The following is a 21,167-nucleotide window of genomic DNA, read 5'->3' on the forward strand; positions in this document are numbered from 1 at the left end:
CTGTAGTACATTCATGACTCATTACCCTTTTCAAAATGTTCAGTAGTTAAAGAACTTTAGAGAATGTGCAAGGCTGTTCCTAATTTGAATTTGTTATGATATCACTGATGTAACGTTTGTAAATTTGCACAAGCAAATGTTTGAATGACACAGACATAGCCTATCTGACGACAAGATCCTAACATCGCCACAAACTGCAGACTCTCGCAGAAAATACTGCATGCAAGTAGCTACATGTCACACCACCTCTATTAGAACACCAAGGGCTACTGTTCCAGATGAAGATAGCCATGTCTGTGTGGAGACATGTGCAGATTATGTTACTGACACCCCAGCTCCGAGTTCTGTCCAAGAAGGCCTGCAGGAAAGGCTTTGTTTTCAATCTCATCAAATAACAATGAACAGCAATAAGGATGTTGGAGAAGAATGTGCCTTTTTTTTTTTTTTAACTTACTGGATGTCTTGGTCCCATTGATATAGCCTATTCATTCAACTCCAGTGTTGCATCAGAGAAAACACACATGACAGAAAACAAGGGATGTAAATAGGCCAAGAAATTTTAGAAATTAAGTCACAAAAATCAGTGGCTGCACGCCTACTTTATGGAGTAGCCTAGAAAGTTCATCTTTGCGACTGAGGTGCACTGCCCTCAAGTGGCCCACTGTGAGAACAGAGCTCACACACTACTGTTCGTGTTCGTCTGTGAGAAGCAGAGAGATGGAAGTCTGGGATCCAGCCGGCCCATTTATGTCTCCCAACTCCCACATGAAAATGCAGACGAGAAGAAAAGAAGGTGTCTCGTCTGGGGCGCAATGGTGACCCACATCCTAGCTACACCACACCCCCCCGCCCCTCTCTAAGCATCTCATTACGTCAGACTCCATAACGACCCGCGAGATAAGAGCTGTACGCTTCAAAAACAGTATATGCAATGTCTAATTATCTCACTTTTAAATGTGCCATTTCGCCTCAACTCGCAAGAAGATGTGGGCACTTTCTCTGGATTTCGAAATGCCTCATTTTGTTCCATCAGTGGGAGCAAGCTCCTCTCCAAGGTTTCATCCATTTCGTCTTTCATAGTAGGGTGTACGACGGCACGCAATTGTTCATTTCGTTTATAAACGTGTTGTCTTAACATTAAAACACCAGCACATAATTAAGCACGTTTAAAGTCCTCGACAAGCACACGTGTCTTTATTTAGACGAGTTACTAACAAGTATTTCGAGGTATCTTTTTGAACGTCCACCACCTGCGAATAATGGTACGCTCCACTCCGCTAGCCGTTGTTAGCCGTCGCTGTTACCCCTATGCTACCGCGGAGCAGATATGTTGCGTTACTAACTCGCGTCAGACTGGCATTTTCACAACGAAAAGATGCGCCTGCACTGGATTGAAATAATAAAAGAAACTAGAAGAAGTCGGGGAAAAACTTTGCCCAACTATGTCCAAACTTTAATACACTAAAAAACCCAAATAACTTCTCACCAGTTTCGAGTCTGTTAGCAGTGTTTTATCTCCCCCACTATTACCATTGGACGCGGTTTTTTTTTTTTTTTTTTTTGTTGGTTTTTTTTTTCTTCTGGAGGAGTCCAGTCTTGATGAATTCACCGAAAAAAGACGGAGACGATGATGTGCCCGTTAAAGACCCGGTAAAATACGGCGAGTTGGTCATTTTGGGGTAAGTCTCTTTAAACACTGAAGCGATACAGACATTGTGTGGGACCGTAGAAAACCCTCCAGCGGTGAATTAACCTTTAATATGCATCGGCACCATCAGCACAATAAACCCAACAGATGACGTGTGAGTTTAGCTTTAATCCACCCCCTTTTTATGGCAGATAATGCTCTTTATCGATGCTCTTAGGGTTTGCAATCCATGATAGCAAGATATGTTTGTCTTTATTTAACATTGCCGTCGTATACCGGCAGGCTGTGGCTGTGTAGTAATGTTATAAACTAACTTTATGCTTCAAATGAAAGCACCTGTTCTGAAACTATATGCCACGTTTACACAATATGTATGGTGCGTTCAGATGTTACAGCTAAAAAAAAAGAAAAAAATGCTATAGCCAAAGCACATATGGCTACTACGGATGTAGCCGCTTTTCATCAATGGTTGTAGTGTGGGTGAGCAGCGCTGGATTGCTCAGGCTGAAATTCCCAATGATGTCATACTATGCTGGATCTGGTGATTGCCATAAAAGTAGCACAGAGGCTGATCTCGTTGTCTGAAATGTGCTTTTTGCTCGTATTATTTAGTCATAAAGCCTCAGGTATAACTAATTAATAAACGTCGCAGCCAGATGACCATCCATGCCAAGGAAGGAGGAGGAAGATGAGGAAGATGAGGAGGAGGAGGAGGAGGAGGAGGAGAAAAGCCCTTTCTACATCACCAGCACACACAAGCACGCAGTAGGCAGGATGTGCTGATGACAGCCACCAGCTTCCACAGCATTTCCACCCCTGCAGCTCCACACTGTGCAAGGGTCTGCAGGGAGCAGAAATGCCACAGCACACACACACACACACACACACACACACACACACACACACACACACACCCAGACACAGTCATATCCAGGCTTACACAGGCCTCCCTGTTGCCCTGTGGAGCTTCCTGTGTATGCCAAAGATAACTGACCTAATGGCCTATCTCTTCCCCTCCGGCTGAACATGGAGCGCGGAGGCTGTGGGCCACAGGCATCGGAATACTGATTAGAGGCGTCCTCGTCATTTGACTGTTTAACAGAGCGGTCCTTCACATTCTCAGATCAGAAGAAGGGAGTGATTATTTGATGCGTAGTTTGAGGTTTTGGGCGTACAACTTTAACACGGGGGCTAAGTGATGGCGGAAAATGCATTTTGAATAAGCTTACTTTCAAACTATAGTTATTGAGGTTTGGTTTGATATTTTGTTCTGAGGCCTGAAGGTGATTCTAGGTATCACATCTGTGGTTCTGAGGAAAAGCTGCGTAATGAAGGGGAACAGCATGCTTTGTTATTAGTTATTGTTTTGTTACAATGTCTACATCTAAATGCAATTGTAACTCACACAATGTCAATACTGACATCCAGATCAGTGGGATTTGTAATCTGTCATCCATCCTCACACAAACAGCAGGTGACTTTAACAGCAGTTTCCAAGTGTCAGAACAGGCTGTTCTTTCTGCTGCTTCCTGTCATATTTTCCCTCTCTTCTTAGCTGCTACTGTGCATAAAAGTAGCAACTTTTGGGGTGATCACATGTCCTGTGTGGTCGATGTCTGCTTCACTGCAGGCCATGTGATCTTTGCAGAGGCTGCCTGGCTGCCATCGCTCATTGTCCTTAGTTACCCTGGACACCATGTACAGCACTGCACTGTCCAGTAGCTTGACTCCCTCGTAACCCACTGCCATCACTATAAAAACACCCTCTTGGTCTCTTTTTATCTCCCCCACACCTCTTTTTTTTATCCTACCCGTAACACTGTCTCTGTCGCAGTCCTCTGTCTCTCACCCGGTCTTTTGCAGTGTTTTGCTGAGTGTTAACTTTCACAAAGCCAGGCCTCTTCGGTGGCTTGCCTTTAACAGAAATAAACCCTGTGTCGAGGGGCAGAAGGAGTGAATATTTCATATTGTGCTTTATGATGTATGCACATGCGTGTTGCAGGCCAGAACTACCCGGGCACATCACATTTTGTGGAGCAGCTCATCCTCTAGCCTCTTCTCTGGACCCTCAGTCCCTCTCTCAGTTTCTCTCTCTGCATCCCCTCTTCCTGCACCTTGCCCTTTGCTTCCTTTCATTCCCTGTCTTCTGTTTCTGTCAAGGCATTGGCTTTCCTTTTCCATAAGCTGATTTTTTTTTCTCCCTGTGCCCTCTTATCCTCGCTCCTCTGCCTTTTAAGCAGAGATGGCTGAAGCCAGTCCTTGTGTGTCTTCTTTTCCTGACCCAGTACTCCTCCTGTCAGATGGGGTCCAGTTTGAGCTGACAGGGAGGGCCGCACAGGGAGCAGGTAGCACTGAGTCATCCTCTGTGACTTAACTCATATCACAAGTAAATTTCCTCGGTTTAAAGGGTTTTTCCAAATACCATACTCTTGAACATCCTGCTGACTGCCTGCCCTGATCTGGCCTCAGGGTTTTTCCCACAGAAAATGCATTTTTGGTCCAGGGATACATGAAAGTATAGCTCATAAAAAATGCAAAATGTAAACAGAATTTACTTAGACACCCACATTTTCACACATTTGCATTTGAACTGAGTTTAACATATATGAAGATAATATTATGTAATAAGAGGGAAAAAAATGATACATCTGTTAACACTTTTCTTTTGCTATAACTCAGGTCAGAAATGTTGATGATTAGCCGGGTTTCTCTCTTAATTCCCTGCCATCTGTTCAGCTGGTGTCTTATCTGGTTAGACTTGTAAACAACTTGTTTTTCCAAATCTTGTTGAAAGAAGCGTGGAAGATATAAAAAATGAAATCATGTTAACACTTACTGCTGTTTGTAAAGGTGCAACAAACTTGAACCATAAATAGGTTCCTTACCTCCTATAGGGATTTGTTTGGGTGATCTAAAATATTTGTACCCAGTAGATAATGATATGTGTTTTATCATTCAGACCATTGGTTCCCAACCTGGGGTTCTCTGTAGTGTTGTAGTCAAGACCACACTAATCAAAACCAAGACATACCTGAGACTAGAGACAAGACCAAGACATTTAGGGGTCAAGGCGAGGCTTTGTCCGCTCTGAGGTTGTCAAGATTAGATTTGCACATGTTAATAAAATCATGATTACACACTAATTCAATCGTTTATACAAAGCTATCAGGGTCTGGTAAGAACAGACCCTGTGTAGGCCTTTTCTGTTTGTTATCAATGAAAACAATGAATATTGATATTTACTTTTATCAGCAATTAATCAGATTAACCTTCCACCAATACATTATTTCAGATCTCTAGATTAACGAGTCTGCTAATGTGTATCAACAGCTAATGCTGCTGTTTTTATCTTCAAGTATGTCTGAAATATGCTGTCAGATGATTGGATAACAATGTCTGAAACGACAAATGTCCTCTTAAAGTCAGCATAATGTGATGTTTCAGACGTTTCCCTTTGAAAGAAAACACTAATGATATAAAATGAAGAAATACGAGGACATTTTATGAGCAGCAGATTATTGAGGCTTTTATCTTATGAAGTATTGAATAAATCATGTTTTCAAAATTGTTATTGATTTCCTTCTAAAAGACTGCTTGGTAAATGAACCTCAGCTTCAGCTTTATTACACACAAAATGAGCTCAACCAGAAGTCTGCTGATCTGATTGTTTCTGGTGACCAGCACAGACTCTCATTGTCACTGGGAGAGTCTCTCTTCCTCCTTGCTCTACTCTGAAAAGTTGTTAAAAATTACAGTTTCGTGCTGTTTGGTAGAAATTCTGAAACCAGCACAGAGCACACTACCTTCTCTGTCAACTCAGTTAGTAAACTAGTAAACTATTACCAACATGGATTTAAAACAAACAAGGACAGAGTCTGAAGTTTAAGTCAGCACCAGAAAGATTTTAGCCACACTCTCCTCCGGTCACTTTTATTAATACATGAAGAACTGAGGTCATCTTTTCAAAAAAGGGTTGATATTGAATTATAAAACATCTGGGTCTAGAATACATTAACAACTCTCATCACAAGAATTCTGAATCCTAGTTGGAGCCCTTACCCAAAGTAACATGGTTTTAATATTTTTGCAATGGTGTCCCATTAATGATACTGTGCTTCTGAAAAAGAGGTGAGATGAGCCTTTTCAACAAGCTGAGAGAGGAAGGTCAAGTGGTTGTCCTTTTTGTTGATGTGAAGTTTAGCAGTTTCATGTGAATGCACGCATTTGCTCTTTGAATTAATTTCACAAGAATCTGTCATAATGAATGGGTAAAGATTTACAAAATACCGTACATTTGAACTCTAATTGTGGTTATTTCCTCACACATCTTGGCAGCATTGTGAAACCTTTTTTTTTTTTTTTTTTTATAGCTTCATTTTTCAAAAAGTGATGACGGAGCATAAAGCCCAGTAAGCAAACAGGGGTTTGCGATAACAGGGGTTTTTCCCACCATTGGGATTTCTCAATAAAAAGCAATGACCTGGAAATAACATGAGTGAACTTGTGTACTTGTGGTGCAATGAATGAGTTGTATTTATCTCTAATCTAGATTAAGCTGTGCTCAAAATGTAACCCGTGTTTGCCTGTCTCCAGGTACAATGGATCTCTTCCAACCGGAGACCGTGGGCGCAGAAAGAGCCGTTTTGCTCTGTACCGACGAGCCAAGGCCAATGGCGTCAAACCCAGCGCTGTGCACATCCTCAACACACCACAGGACAGCAAGGTATGTGTGTGTTTTTTTTTTTATCAGTGTGTAGTGTTGGCTTCCTTCCTGTGACTTCCTCTTGTGTTTTTGTAAATGAAGCAGAGGAAGGATGACTAAGCATGATGTCCATCTTTGTGTGTATGTGTGTGGTATTGTCTGCCTATCTACTGATGCAAGGTGCTTTTATATCACAATTAATCATGTAGCTACATTTTATTGGCTGTTTAAGTTCACAGTGATTTATTCTGATGTATGTGCTGGCAAGAGGATGAGAGAGTTTTCCAGAAAATGAGTTAATAGCCTCTGCTTTTTGCTGTTGTTGTTGCAGGCTGTCCACAGCAGAGGGCAGCACAGCATCTCTTTCACTCTGTCCCGTAACCAGACAGTGGTGGTGGAGTACTGCCATGACAACAACACAGACATGTTCCAGGTAATGTAATGTGTCAAATACATCTAGACAGTCAAGTGTTTCATAACCCCTCCTTCAGTTACGGCAAATTTAGCAAGAAAAACAATCCTAGTTTAGACTGCATGAGCTAGTTATACCCAAATTATGCTCTTATGTAATGCCATCATAGGAGGAAGATTGTTTTCATTCTTAGATTGGAACATTAAGAATTGAGATATTTGTGGAAAATCTCCAAGAAAGGCTATTTTTATACCCAAAGTTCTGCTCTTATAGTAGTATCATTACCAGTATCATATATTTAATCAAATTGCAGTGAATTCCCCCCACATCACCCACAGCAACAATAACCATAATCATGTGGGGAAACTAAATATTGTGGGCTTCATGAAGTTAGTGAGTATCTAAAACTCTGAAAAAGTTGCATCATTATGAATACATATATCCAACTGTAAATCATTCCTGAAAAAGGACTTTCTTTGTTGAAATGGTTTCTAGAAATGTCATTTACAGCGAGCATGTCTGCTGTTTCTTGCAGATTGGACGTTCTACAGAAAGTCCAATTGACTTTGTGGTGACGGATACCTCTGGAGGGGGGAAGGAAGGGGAAGACCCCTCCATCGCCCCAAGCACCATCTCACGCTTTGCATGCAGAGTCGTGTGTGAACGCAACCCACCTTACACTGCACGCATCTACGCTGCCGGCTTTGACTCCTCCAAGAATATCTTCTTAGGGGTGAGTGGACTGGCAATCCGATCAAGAAAGGTGTCTGTTCAGGGCATAAGAATATATAAGTGTTATGAAGTAAGATAAAGCCAAACATTATAATTATTGATGCCATCCTAGGAAAAAGCAACCAAATGGAAAAACCCGGATGGGCATATGGATGGCCTGACAACAAACGGAGTGTTAGTGATGCACCCAGAGGGGTTCCCAGAAGACCCCAAGCAGGGTCTGTGGAGGGAGATCTCTGTGTGCGGAGACGTATACGCCCTGCGAGAGACACGATCCGGACCCAGCCGAGGCAAACTGGTGAGAAACCACAATCTTCTAGAACATCCACGCTGCTTTATCCTGAAGAAGGTTGTGAGGAAACATTTTTTTTGTGTTGTTGAAAGCATGTGTCTGTCATCTGCAGGCGGAGGGTGAGAGCAGTGCGTTACGTGATGGTTCCCTGGTTGACCTGTGTGGTGCCACACTGCTGTGGCGTACAGGTGAGGGGTTGATGCGTGCGCCCACCCTGCGTCATCTTGAAGCGCTTCGTCAGGAGCTAAACGCGTCCCGACCTCAGTGTCCTGTAGGCCTCAGCACACTGGCCTTCCCCAGCCTGCCACGCAGCCACAGGTGTGTTGTTAAAGTCTGTGTCAGGATGCTTGTTTTGTTTTTTCTCTATAAGACATGAGCAGTGTTCATAATAGCTGCTGAAGATGTGGAATTGCCCAGACCAAAAGTGTCCAGAAAACTTAAGGTCACGTGTCTCTAATTAACGCAGAACAATGCCTGAGAGATGTAAGGTCTTTTTTTCTCAGCATCAGCCGAACCTGCACTCACCCTTCACCCCTTATGGACTGTTGAGCTCCCTGTAGTTACAGTATAGTGTGAGGTGGTTTCCTACTTAGACTTGAGCAGTCATTAGGGCTCTAAAGGTAGCTGTCAAAGCATGTAAAGCAGATTTCAAACCTCTGTCAAATATTCAATTAGAAAGAATGATAACTCAATGAAGGACAAAGTAATGTTAAAGGATGCCATTTATTTACAATATTTGAAACAACTCAAATTCTGCTAAAGAAAGGTGTTTCTTTAAGATGCTCATGATGATCAATCATTTAAAAAAGAAATGTATTCATGGAGATCAGAAATCTATTGAAAACAATCAAATGTTCGCATGTCATATATTGATTTTATTCTGAAGTGAAGATGCATTTTGGAAAGGTTTGAGCCCCAAAAAATATTTGAGGAGAAAAGCTTGTTTTACAGTTTTTGAGAAAACAAGGTGATGAACTGTATAATCCCTGCCAGCTCCAATCATCCAGTTATATCTGATTGTTGGACCCACATTTTGGTGGCGATGAAAAGATGTAGCGCATACAGGTGATTTGTTGGCAGTTGGTTTTAAATTTCAGTGGTTATTGTAGTCCCATCATGAAGTCTATGAGTATGCAAATTGAGGAGGATTGGTCCTAGTTGCAGTTTGATAGGAAATCTGCCTTCTTAACCAGAAGGCAGATTTCCTATCGAAAAATAAAAAGATCTTGTTGTTAAAAATAGCCAAGTTGCTAGAGAAAACATCCCTAACTTTCTGTTGACGTGTTTTGCCTCAGCCTTGAGGAGCGTCAGCCCTGGGTCTACCTCGCTTGCGGCCATGTCCACGGACGTCACGACTGGGGCCAAAGATCTGAGGGGGAGGAGCTGCCAGGAGAGGGGGAGGGCTCCACCACCCGTAGAGAATGTCCCCTTTGCAGAACCGTAGGTCCCTATGTGCCGCTGTGGCTGGGCTGCGAGCCTGCGGTGTACGTGGACGCTGGAGCTCCCACTCATGGTTTTGTGCCGTGCGGCCACGTCTCCTCAGAGAGGACAGCCAGGTACTGGGCCGAGACCCCGCTCCCCCATGGGACGCACGCCTTCAGACCCATCTGCCCGTTCTGCTCCACTGCCCTCAGTACACCTGGCTGGACGCGGCTCATCTTCCAGGGCCCCATCGACTAGGTGCCACTCCTCAGAAACCACTTTTACTATCACAATAACAGAAACATAAAAATGCCTGAGCTTCATTCATGATGCAGGCGTTGATCAGTGTTCAGTTTGGATAGTTTATTGATAAGGAGTTCAAAGCATGTGTGCCCTGCACTCAGGTGGTTACACATTCAGTGTGCATAACAAACACTGGTCAATGTTGTTTCTGAATGCAGCTCTGGGATGAAGAACCCCTCCCCTTGTTTATCCTTCCATGCTTGTTGATTGGCGTAGGATCTGGAGAGTAGGTGAAAAAGTTAACTCAACATGTTGTCCTCCATCATGGAGATGCTTTTTTCATTCCAACCAAATGCAACACAATCTGATCCAACACAAATGAGCTGAAACGATGCTGCTTGCCCCTCTTCACTCAATTGTTTTCACATTATAATCAAAATACCCAATTTTTCATTAACTATATCCTGTCATTAAATAAAAAACCGATCCAAATACTGTTTCAGAAGCCATGTATGAAATAATGAGTAGCTTTTTGCACATAAGAAAATAATGGCCTTTTTGTCTTAGGTGATCTGCAGCATCTGTCTGCCCTTTACTCAGTGAAACACCACTGCTTGCACTACTTGGCCCGATATCCTTAATTTAAAACATGCTACTGTAATTATTGCTAAATGCTGCAACTCTTTATATTGTTACTTTAATCACCTCTCACTATCCCTTTGACTCACTATCTCTTTGTAGGTTTGCATGCTGACTTTCCTAGTTACTTTTCTGAATGACCGGCTGATTTGTAGTCATACCTCTCAGTAGGCTGGCATATAAACTACTTAGGCTAAATGTGTGAGCTTGTGAGGTGATATCTGAGGCTGTTATTCAGCATGTCAACAGTTAAACCTAGTCATTAAGACATTTCCCCCTCCAAAAACACTGTTTTCATTATCCTCATGTATCATAGTAGAATCTATGCAGAGAGCTCATTCATGAGACCCCTTTGTGTAGTATAAGGTTGGAATGAAAGCGTGCCGACTATTTGATTATCTCCTCATCTCAAGAGAGAACACTCACCACCGTGTGATCACACCACAAAGACATCACCTGTTGAGCCCAGATCTTATCCCCATCATCAAGAAGGAGCGAGGATAAGCCAGGTCTAGGGATGAAACTGGGTATAAAATCCACTTCACAACTCTCTACAGCAATAAGAGCACTCCCATAGATAAGCTAGATGTTGTGCTATGTTTAGCCAAGTGTTAAGTCTACAGTCGCATCAAACATGGCTGAATGGTTTTCAGGTTAAGGGCTTAACCAGAGGCGTGTTCAATATTTAGGTTTTTGATCTAAGAGAGTGTGATTAAACCAAAGCACTAGACTTTAAAAGTGAGTAATTTAGATACCTGATGTTTATTTGAATCCTCATTTCAGATGCATATTTAGCCTTAACATGCTAACAAAAACTAGCATGTATAGTCTTCAGAGGAGCGCAGCAGCCGTCTGTCACTGCTGTGTTAAATTGAACACGCTTCTGGTTACTGAATAATGCTAAACAGGGTCCATGTTGTTATGATGGAGTGTCAAAAAGGTTTGACCTTGTATAACCTCAAAAGAGAACCATTTTTGTTGTTTTTAAGAAAAATATTTTGTTAGGAAATGGGGAGGGATTTATTTGGGGAAGGGGGGAGGAATTCTTTTAGGTGTTCAGTGTTAAAAAAAAAAACAACAACTATTTTTCTAACTGATGATTGGTTATAGTTAACCACTGTTCCTCAGTGTAAGCAAGTTCTGTATGTTTCTGAATATTCTCGTGTGGTAGGTGTAGGAGAGCTTGTGAGTGAGAAAACATTGCCAACACTGTGTCCAACAAACACACACTCAACACACTGCTACCGTTAAAACATTGCCCAGACAATGAATGTAGCCAAATACTCGGGCTATATTTAGCCTTCCCTGGTGCTCATATTGAATGGTCTATATTGTGATACTATTTTTGTAACTAAATATTATGGTGTAGCTTGGTGATATAGGTCAGAAAAAAAAGGTTGGATAATTTCAATAATAGCCTCAAGTATGGAAGATGTATAACTGATAAAACACGCTCACATGGAAATTGTGTCTCGCTTGCATGTGCTGAATGTTCACGTACAGTATGTACACTACACGTACACTTACTCGAAAACTTTGCACGGTTGATCACCAACCCGGCATTCATGCTGAGACCGTTTGTCACAGACCAAGATGTCTTCCGGCTTTTCAAACTGCAACATTTCTGTTTGGTTTATTTTTTATTTTGTCGGGACGACCTCTCTAAAAGAAAAAAAAAATGAAATAGAGCAAACAAGCCTAAAAAAAATCCTAATACTTGATGGATGTGTGAAGTTTGTGAATGAGATCTATTGAATCCCACTTTGTTCTACTATGCTAATATTTTCCACCAAATACACTGCAGAAAGATGTCCACGTCAACACTTGTTTTCAGTTTGTATTTAGACCGATCATGGAACATCTTAAAGTCAGCCTTCTGTTTTCAAAAAAGATTCTTGTTTCCATTTGAAGTCTGAATACAAGATGAAAAACTCCTTGCAGTGCGGTGGATAATGGATGTAGTGTTGATCATTTCTGTAGCTCAGGATTAGGGATTTAGGATTCACAGCTGGTGAGGCCTGAAAACTGATCATTTCACTCGAAAGGTTTCTCTTCTGCAGAACAAAAAGTAAATAAAAAAAATCAATGTGAGGAATCATTGAAAGTAAAGGCCAAAATATAGAAGGCATTGTGTTGGGTAGACACGACACAATCAGTCACATATAGATCTCTGTATAAATAGAGTCTTGTGAATGGAACAGGCTGTGAAAACATCTTGATCAGCTGGCCTTTACTAAGCAAGCCAAATCCAGTGAATCCTGCTTATAAGATGATATATACAATGATTAATGTAACACACATTGGCATGTGGATGGAAGAAATGTTGCAGCACCCCCATCGGCTTCTACTTTAAAACCCTTTCTATTTATTTTAGCTGATTTTTATTCCTTTTCCTTTTATTTAATCATTATTTTTAACCCTCTTTGGGATATAGGTGTCCATATGCAATATCTTTCTGTTTTCTAGATGTTAGAGTTTTACAGATACTGTATTTTAGAGGCGTCAGGCTGTTTAAATACATCCAGTAAACATCAGTAGCTCTTCCCTAACTTTGCTTTTTTAATATTTTTTATTAATTGACCTTCATCCCAGATGGTGAAACCTCAACTTATGAACTCATCCTATAACAGGTGAGTGAGTAGCGGACACGTATTATACAGCATAAAAAACCTCACAGTTATTAATGCATTCCTTTACATACATCTGTGTTATGTACAGCTGTTTTGTATTATTTTAAATCATATTCTCCTGTCATCATACGGTGCACAGACAATCGCTATACACATGTCAATAAACCTGTTAAAAAAAACGTCCTCTCGTCTCTTGTTTTGTATTACTTGTGTGTTTTGAATGTGGTAGGACAGCATAGTCAGAATACATTTTGAGTGATGAAAAAAGTCAGGAGTTGTACTTTCATGAGCCAGCAGAGGTCGCTGTCTACCAGCTCTGAGGCTGACACACACACACACACACACACACACACACACAATGATGAGGTTGCTCTTGAGTTGCATCACCCCTTTAAAATAATCAACCATTCCAATGAGCACTTTTGGCAGTCATCTTCATCTCCACGCAAATGTGATAAGAAGCTGAAAAAGCACAGAATGCTTCGGTTAAAATAGCACTATCAAAGCCTTAAGTTTGCTCCTTTGAAAAGAATTCAAGATTTCTGCTGAAAGACTCCTTAAGACCCACTGAGGGTGTTTTATTCAGAAGTTTGTTCAGAATTATTTTACTCCTCTCACCTTTTTTATGGGTTTCTTAGCAGCACACTACATTTAATCTCTTCTAAAGCATGAGAGGGGAGAAACCAGCCATGTTTGGATTTTAAAGCATCTTTCAGCTCACAACTGTTCTCTATTTGTTCACTCAATGATCTCATCAACCTTAAATCCAGAATCAGCATGCAAACGTTTTTCTATTAAAAAAAAAAAAAAAAATAGAGTGAATGTTGGCAGAAACACGTCTCAAAGTAAATATAAATGTTGCTCCATAGCTGCTCGACAAGTTATTTGATAGAAAGATCTTTATTGTCATTTTTGTAGAGAAACAATGTAAGTCAGTTTAGCAACTCTTTGTAGTAGTAATACAGACAAAACTCAGCATCTCCCAGATTTATAAATGGTTATAAATGTGCAGCTGCGATGTTCGTCTTGTGAAGTTAAACCCACGGGTGGCTTATAAAAAACAGATTCTTATTGCTTTAAGGTGAGTCCTGCCTCAGTATCTTAACTTGAGATACCTTTTGTCAAATCAATCTGTCATATTTATACTGAAGATAATGATGATAATGATTACAACATATGAAAATATACAATCTGTTTCTTATTTAGAAGACTGTACAGACAGAGAGAGGTAAGAAGCAGGGCTGATAGGGGCCCTGAGGCACGTGTGTGTGTGTGCGTGCGTGCGTGCGTGCGTGCACGTCATGGGACCTGGTATAGATGATGGAGGCGAGGTTTAGCATCACAGTTAAAGTCTCAGAGGAGGGATTTGTAGGTTTTGATCCCAGCTAATTAATGTGAAACCCTCAATGGAGAGTAATGGTGTATCTGTGTATGGGAAGTTTGAAGGGGACTGTGTGTATGTGTGTGTATGCTTTACTGTGTACATCTGCGCGTGTGCATGCTAACAAACACATCTGTTACAAGCAAGGAGCATGCGAAGGCATCCGAAATGTGGGTGTTAACAACTCAGATATCTTCCTCTCCGTACTCTCTGTGGACTCTCTGTGGAGGTATCGCAGGGCGTTCAGGCCATTGTTCCATCAATCCACCCATTAACTACAGACACTGGGAAACTTTAATTAATCTGGAGCCTCAGACGATTAATTAACTTTAAGACTTTCACTTCTTCTTTTTCTTTGCTAACACACATTTTACTAAGTCACCGAGCCATAGGAAGTGTTCATTTAGCCACATAATTTACAAATCCAATTAACCCCAATATTAAGACACCACAAGCTGCTGTCCTGTGTTCTCCAGTCTTATAAGACTGTTTTCTTTTGTGGCAGTGAATGCAGCACACGTAAGCTGAGCACAGTGTATTTAACAGGGGTTAGGAGTTGTAATAAGTTTGATTATTTTATGGAGTTTATTATGCTGTGTTATCCTGTTAGGGAGGTGATGCTATAGCAGCAGGCTGGTAATCCAGATCATCGTGTGTCTCACCGAGTGGTCTCTTCCTTTCCCACTGCCAATGAAAACTGTCATCAAAAATCACTGTTTCTGTGAAGGGAAGGCCCAACATGGATGTGACTGGATGAGAATCTGACGGAAGAGGGAATCTGTTTCAGCACCTGTCACATACACCTCACTTGAGACTTCAAAAATACTTGAATGTAATCCGGATGTGGCTAGAATTCCTGCTCAAATGTATTCATATTCAAACAATTTACATCATTAAAAAAATGGAGCTTTTGTTTGCAATAGGTAGTGGCTGCGCCTATAGCTGAGGGCATGTTATCTATCATTTTTTCCTGAAGATGTTTATGGTGGGAAATGTAAAGGTAGATTCCATTAATGGCTGGTTAGTTGTTGTTGTTGTCAGGAGTAAAGGTATCCTGGCAGTGTGGTGAAAGCAGCAATAAGACCTTCATATGGTGTATCAAATTCAAACAATTTAAATTTTACATGTTCTCAGATTAAGAAAAAATTGGCCTTTATGGCTGTAAACATCACATCTGGAAAATCTGTTCATCTAACAATAACATGCTGTTTACAGATAACAAAGAGTATGCTTTTGTGATTTGGTTTGACTCTCCCTTTACTCTCCCCTATACAAACATTTTTTATAAAGGGATTCTGATTTTATCATGATATAAAAATGAATCACAGTCAGCTTAATAACAATGAGCTTTGCATCAGAACTTTTTTTAAAGGGTGAAACAAATTAATTTAGTGAGTTAATTGTTGAGTTTAATCTGTAATATTTTAAGAGTAGCGGATTTTTTAAAGTAGCATGATAAAGTTCAGTGTTTACTTGCCGCTGAATGAGACATTGGACGACTTTCTACACAATGCAGAAGATGAGCTGAGGTCCGCTTCTGGAGCATGTAAGTGAAGTGTGTGGCTGTTGAGGGAGCACAGAGGGAACGTTACGAAAATGACCAACCCTGCCTTTAACACAAAACATCAATTTTATCAATATTGACTCCAAAGCTAAATACCAATGGATCTATAAAAAAGTAGGCCTTTTACTTCTGTGAAAAAGTTGTTTTTGGTTGCATGGATTTCTAAAGGCTACTTTTTTAAACCTGATTTTGATTGCATTAGAATACTTATTTTTATTAATTTAACATTTGTTTTACCAGGAAAGCGTTATTTAGATTAAGAATCTCTTTTATCAGACTGCCCAGGCATCACATTTAAAAAAATCACAGACATAAACACAAAACATGGCATACGTGACCACTTACAGCAGGCCTATATTTCAAACCAGTTTGCAGGGAGTTGTGTTCCTGTATCATGCTTTGCATCAGATTATTGAAATGACTAAATTGTTCAGTCAAAGACACTTTGAGTAAAACATCTTGATGGCAGGAATTACAAAGTTAACAATACAACCATTTTATCAGTAGCTTATTTATTCCACTCGAAGTTTAACAAGCTTCGGACGCATTTTGTTATTAAAACAAAAAAAGAAAGAAAAAAGAAGACGCAATAAATGACGCAGTGAGAAGCCCCGCCCACCTGCTCATGGACCGGAACAAAACTCATCTGACCTGTGCCGTGTTTCGTCATTTAGAGGAACTTCGGTAATTAAACATATAAAACAACAATATTTTACGTTTTAACATAAAGTATATTAAAACACAGCTTAACAACGATTTTCTATGAGCACTATAGTTGTTTTTTATTTTAAACCTACAATTTCTAAGCTGCTGATGTAATCATGTGAATGGCTTAAATTGTAGTTCTAATTCTAGTTAGCTATATAGCTTAAAGCCATTAGATCTTCTGAGGCCTTTTATTTCATGAGCCCTGGTGGTTTTGCATATTAGGAGCTAGTTTATATTGTTTTATGTTGCTTTTACTTCAGCCTATCCCAACACTGTGCTTGTTTCAAAACAACTTTTAAAGCTGAGAAGTTGCTTTTTCAAGTCTACAGTTCTGATTGAATTGTGAATAAAAGTCATTCCTATTTTAAATATATTTTGTAATTCAAACTCAACTCATGTTTGCGTTTCGGTTCCATTTTGTATTTTGCTTTTGGAAGCCAAGCAAATGTTCTCTCACATTCCTCATTTCACTAAATGGAAATTCTGTTGCGTCCCTCTGCAGCTAAATGAAAGTAGGCCAAATGCTCTTCTGTTACCACAGCTTCCCAAAGTTTGCTCTTTTCCTCTGTGACATTTCTTTGCTGCCTGCTTCAGCGTGACCAATAGCAGCCTCGAGGTGACATCGCTGTAATTCCCTGTAAATGACAACTAATGAAGATGGTATTTCCCTCCTCACTTTGTGTCTTTGAGGGGGCAGGGCTATTAGTGGCACTCGCTTGATGCAAGCACGTGCCAATTTTTATTTGACTGTGCGTGTCAACTCTCGCTTGTAAGATTGTTGTAAAAGTGCTTCCTCCTTTCTTTTCCCCCCCTCCCTCTCTTCAGCATCTTCAGTGGTCAAGGATGAGCAGCTCTCCTCTTCCGGCCGAATCAAGCACAAACACCCAATTAGTGTCGCATGGTAGGTGAGAGCCATTTTGAAAACATTTCTCATTACACCTTATCACCGGGGCACAGAGGGGGGCGACATGAAGCAAATTAGAGGAGTGAATGAGAGACGGAGAGCGAAGGATGAAGGGAGGGAGGGCTGGAGACATCAAAGTGTTCTTGCTCTATTTAAATTGAGTGATCTTGTGTGGAAAGATCCCCACTACATAAAGATTAACCCCGTCCTCTCTTACACACGCAGCTAATATCAAACACCCACATACCCTTGGATTTATGTGTCAAGGGTTAATAACTATCGGGATGGGGACACTGGGGGGTTCCTGTGGGGGGGGGGGGGGTCCTGCGTATGCTCATATGAGTGTATATGTCAGCATGTATGTGTATAATGTCTTTATATATATTGAGGCAATGCAAGGATGTTTGTGTGTGTGTGTGTGTGTGTGTGTGTGTGTGCATGGATAAGTGGAAGGGAGACACCAGTGCAGGGAGGTAGAGATCACACAGGAAGGGCCAGCGAGGCTCAGTTTCATCTCAAACCGACTGACTGACATGTTACAAATCCCACCAGTTGCAGCACTGAACAGACCCGCCAGCACTCCTCAGGAAAAGACACACACACACACACACACACACACACACACACACACACACACACACACACACACACACAGAGAGAGACAGAAAGCGAGGCTGTGTGAGAGTTGATCTGTTGCCTGTTTTTCCACCAGTTTCATCATGTCCTTTGGCTAAATGCAAATTCTGGTCCTTTTCAGAACATTGTAGGATGCGAGAGTTAAGGTTGTGGTATCCATGTGTGTTTATTTATGAATTTATGAGCCTTTCATTTCCTCTTTGACTTAATGTGTCCCTGAGTGTGTAGGTATGTTTCTCTCTGTTTTCTTCAGTATGTGGAAGAGTGTGTGCGCATCCTGTGTCTTCCCCAAGTTGTCTTTCACTGCGTGCGTGTGTGTGTGTGCGTGTGCGCGCTGAGTCCTACCCGGTGGATTAGTGACGTCGACGGAACTCACCCTCTTCCTCTGATAAGGCCACGCGCGGCCGCCTCCCGCTCTCTGCTCCCCGCGCTCAATTTCAGATAGTGCTAATGGAATCTGTCCTGCGCGATTGTAATGCAAGCGAGACTCATTTTCCACGGAGCTTGGAACTGTCAGCTTGGCAGGACTGTTCGGAGGGTTTGAGAGGAGGAGGAGGAGGAGGAGGAGGAGGAGAGAGCCAGTGAGGAGAGAGGGTTGATGGGAGGACGGGGAAGGAGAGGCTGATGAGGAGAGTGTGCGAGTGTGTTTTTGTGTGTCTGACGTGTGTTATGCTCGGCCTCCTCCCTCCTGTCAGGACGCTGCAGAGGAGCTTCCCACACGCTGCCCGTCATAGAGCTTCTTCTACCACAAACACACACATTGCCACATCAACACTGCACAGTTAACATATGGAGACATTTTTTTATTTATTACAACTCAAGTTAAAGTGCTTCTAGAAAAGAGGTTGCCTCCCAAAGTCTATATGTTTCTGATTTACTCCTGCTTTGTTTTGGTGGCAAGTATCCAGATTGTGAAATAAGTGTTTTGTAAGTATTGAAAGATCATATAGAAAGTGCAGACCTACACCAAGATCAATAGTGAATACTTTGTTCTGTTACCTGCAACCGCTTTATCATTTGTGATCTGTTCAAAAACTTTGGTTGGTTTCAGTCAGTTAATAGCCTTTTTTAATTCATTTTTTGTTTATATATTTTTGTGCTTTTTATGCCTTTGTCAGAGAGAGAGAGGACAGTGGATAGGGTCAGAAATCAAGGAGAGAGTTTCGGGCACATGGGGCGTGCGCGCTAGCCACTAGATTACTGGTGCCCCCAATCAGTCAGTATTCTTGAGTCTGTCCCATATGTACTCCATGTTTTCACTGGTTCTTCCTGATACCTTGCTTCATCCTTCAACAAATATTCATGCAAATTAGGCGAGTAGCTTTTTCATAATCCTGCTGTCAAATATTCAAATGGAAAAAAAAAGCCACCTCCCTTGCAGAATGAACTGTCTCCATGACTGAATAACATGTTGGGTATATTTTGGAGAAAGGGTAGATACCAAAGAAGTTCAGTGACTTAAATTTGCTGAGGTGTCGTTTAGCAAACAGCTAGAGTGCATCTATCGCTCAGAATGACTCTGTGATGCATTACTTTTAGCACTATGAGAATTATTCCTGTATATTAAAAAACAAGTGTAGAGACAAAATTGTTCTTCAGTACTACAGGCTGTAAACATCTTTATATTCAGTTTACATTTTATGATGGCTGTCTTCGGCTTGCTTTATAGCCAGCGTCAAGTGGACAGAGACACTGCGGTGTTTTGCCACTTTTGTGTGGGCTTACATTTTTAGCAGCAGAGGTTGCTGTTTGTCTCAGGGATGTTAATGTCTTCCACTATAAATATTACTAACTTTAACAGAAGACACATTGAGTTGATGTTAAAACTGATCATGTAATTACTTCTAATGTGAGAGGCACATCTTTTGTGAAAGCTTAAAATTGATGTTAACAAGTGAAACTACCATTCTTGTGGTGCATTTTAAGACTTGATGTTTCATTGATACAAACACTGGATTGAACACCTGGAACTTTACTGCGTCCAGTCTGTCACCCACCTTTGGAGACATGCTGGCTTGGCTAGGCATTGTAACTATCTACATCAAATAATGAAAACATAGTCACATAGTAGATTCTTTGAAATTGGCATATAACACAAAGAACAATTTTGACAAAGATACCTTAGATCTTTTGGTGTGGTTTTAGAAAGTCAACTTGTCACTCACTAGTAGAACACTAAATCGATTTTTATTAACGGGGGAATGATGACGGCCCTGTATTTTTCTCTTTAAACAACATGTGTGCTGAAACTATATATCTGAAGTATGCTAATATCAGCCAACATATTTGTCAGCTTTATTCATCATTCTAGCTCTAGAAAACTGTCTCTGTTGGTAACACAAGCTTCATTGTGGAATCATTGTAGATTTTAGTTGGTTGTATTACAACATATGTTAAGTTATTTGTTAATTGGTTTTACACTGCACTTAAATTCAACATCAGTGATTCATGTATTTTTTTTGTATAACAAAATAAGAAGAAGTCATTGCAGTAGGTTTCATGTTGTTTAAAAAACAACGTTTTAAGTGAGGTCCCCTGCTTCCTTTGCTCTTATATAGGATTGTGTCTGTGCGTGTGAATGTTGGTGTGCATGTGAATCTTTGGCATGTATGATGAGTTTCATTTTCAACAGCTGCCTGCAGGTGGCAGTGTTTGCATTATGAACAGGCTTGGAGAAGAACTGCTGATACATGGACCAGTTCTCCTCTCTAATTTTTTTCTTTTTCTGGATTTGCCTTTTGTACCAAGCTGGTCAAATTTCCTTTCTTTCATTCATCCGTCCGGTCTGACCAAGCACAGGGCCAGAGAGTTCACCAGGGTCAGTCCCAAAAAAGTCACTCCATGATGTGAGGCTGATTCTCTTCCTGTCTCAGTCTCTGGTCATTTGGTTCGGCTCAGCTCAGGAAAAAGAAGGAAATACCAATTTGGCAGCGCTACAGGGATTACAGTGGTAGTGGGCATTTTTAATCTGCAACAGACTGTGGCATTTGTCTGCACTTAAAACTGTCATCAGTCCTGACCCGTCTATCGGCCTGTCACCCTGTCATCATCCTGTTAAAAAAAAAACTCTGCTTGAGCTTGAAAATAAATAAATAAAATAAATAAACGGCAACCTAAATCTCACAGTCGGGGGTTTAGGCTGCCAGAGCCCCCATTACTGGGGCTCTACCCCCTGGGAAGAGTTTAGTGTCAACAGAGCCTTCTTCTGCAGGGGTGGAGGAGGGTCTCCATCAGGGACATTTAATGACAAGGAG

The 21,167-nt window shown here is 41.1% G+C and overlaps 1 protein-coding gene across 1 annotated transcript; it reads left to right on the forward strand.

Moving 5' to 3' along the window:
• The first annotated feature begins 1,295 nt into the window (after window positions 1-1,295).
• Window positions 1,296-12,903, forward strand: LOC109982945 (E3 ubiquitin-protein ligase pellino homolog 2). Its single transcript, XM_065963724.1, has 7 exons — window positions 1,296-1,679; window positions 6,242-6,371; window positions 6,682-6,783; window positions 7,298-7,495; window positions 7,607-7,792; window positions 7,899-8,104; window positions 9,082-12,903. Exons 1-7 carry the CDS (start codon window positions 1,600-1,602, stop codon window positions 9,464-9,466), a joined length of 1,287 nt encoding a protein of 428 aa, XP_065819796.1. The 5' UTR covers window positions 1,296-1,599; the 3' UTR covers window positions 9,467-12,903.
• Window positions 12,904-21,167: the final 8,264 nt, after the last annotated feature.

The sequence above is a fragment of the Labrus bergylta genome, chromosome 15 (assembly GCF_963930695.1).
Source record: "Labrus bergylta chromosome 15, fLabBer1.1, whole genome shotgun sequence".
Taxonomy (NCBI): domain Eukaryota; kingdom Metazoa; phylum Chordata; class Actinopteri; order Labriformes; family Labridae; genus Labrus; species Labrus bergylta.

Bases quoted from the DNA above. Each gene is read 5' to 3' on its own strand.
- LOC109982945 (XM_065963724.1), top strand. From the start codon at position 1,600: ATGAATTCACCGAAAAAAGACGGAGACGATGATGTGCCCGTTAAAGAC. The intron at 1,680-6,241 runs GTAAGTCTCTTT...GCCTGTCTCCAG, and splicing joins GGCGAGTTGGTCATTTTGGG to GTACAATGGATCTCTTCCAA. The intron at 8,105-9,081 runs GTGTGTTGTTAA...GTTTTGCCTCAG, and splicing joins AGCCTGCCACGCAGCCACAG to CCTTGAGGAGCGTCAGCCCT.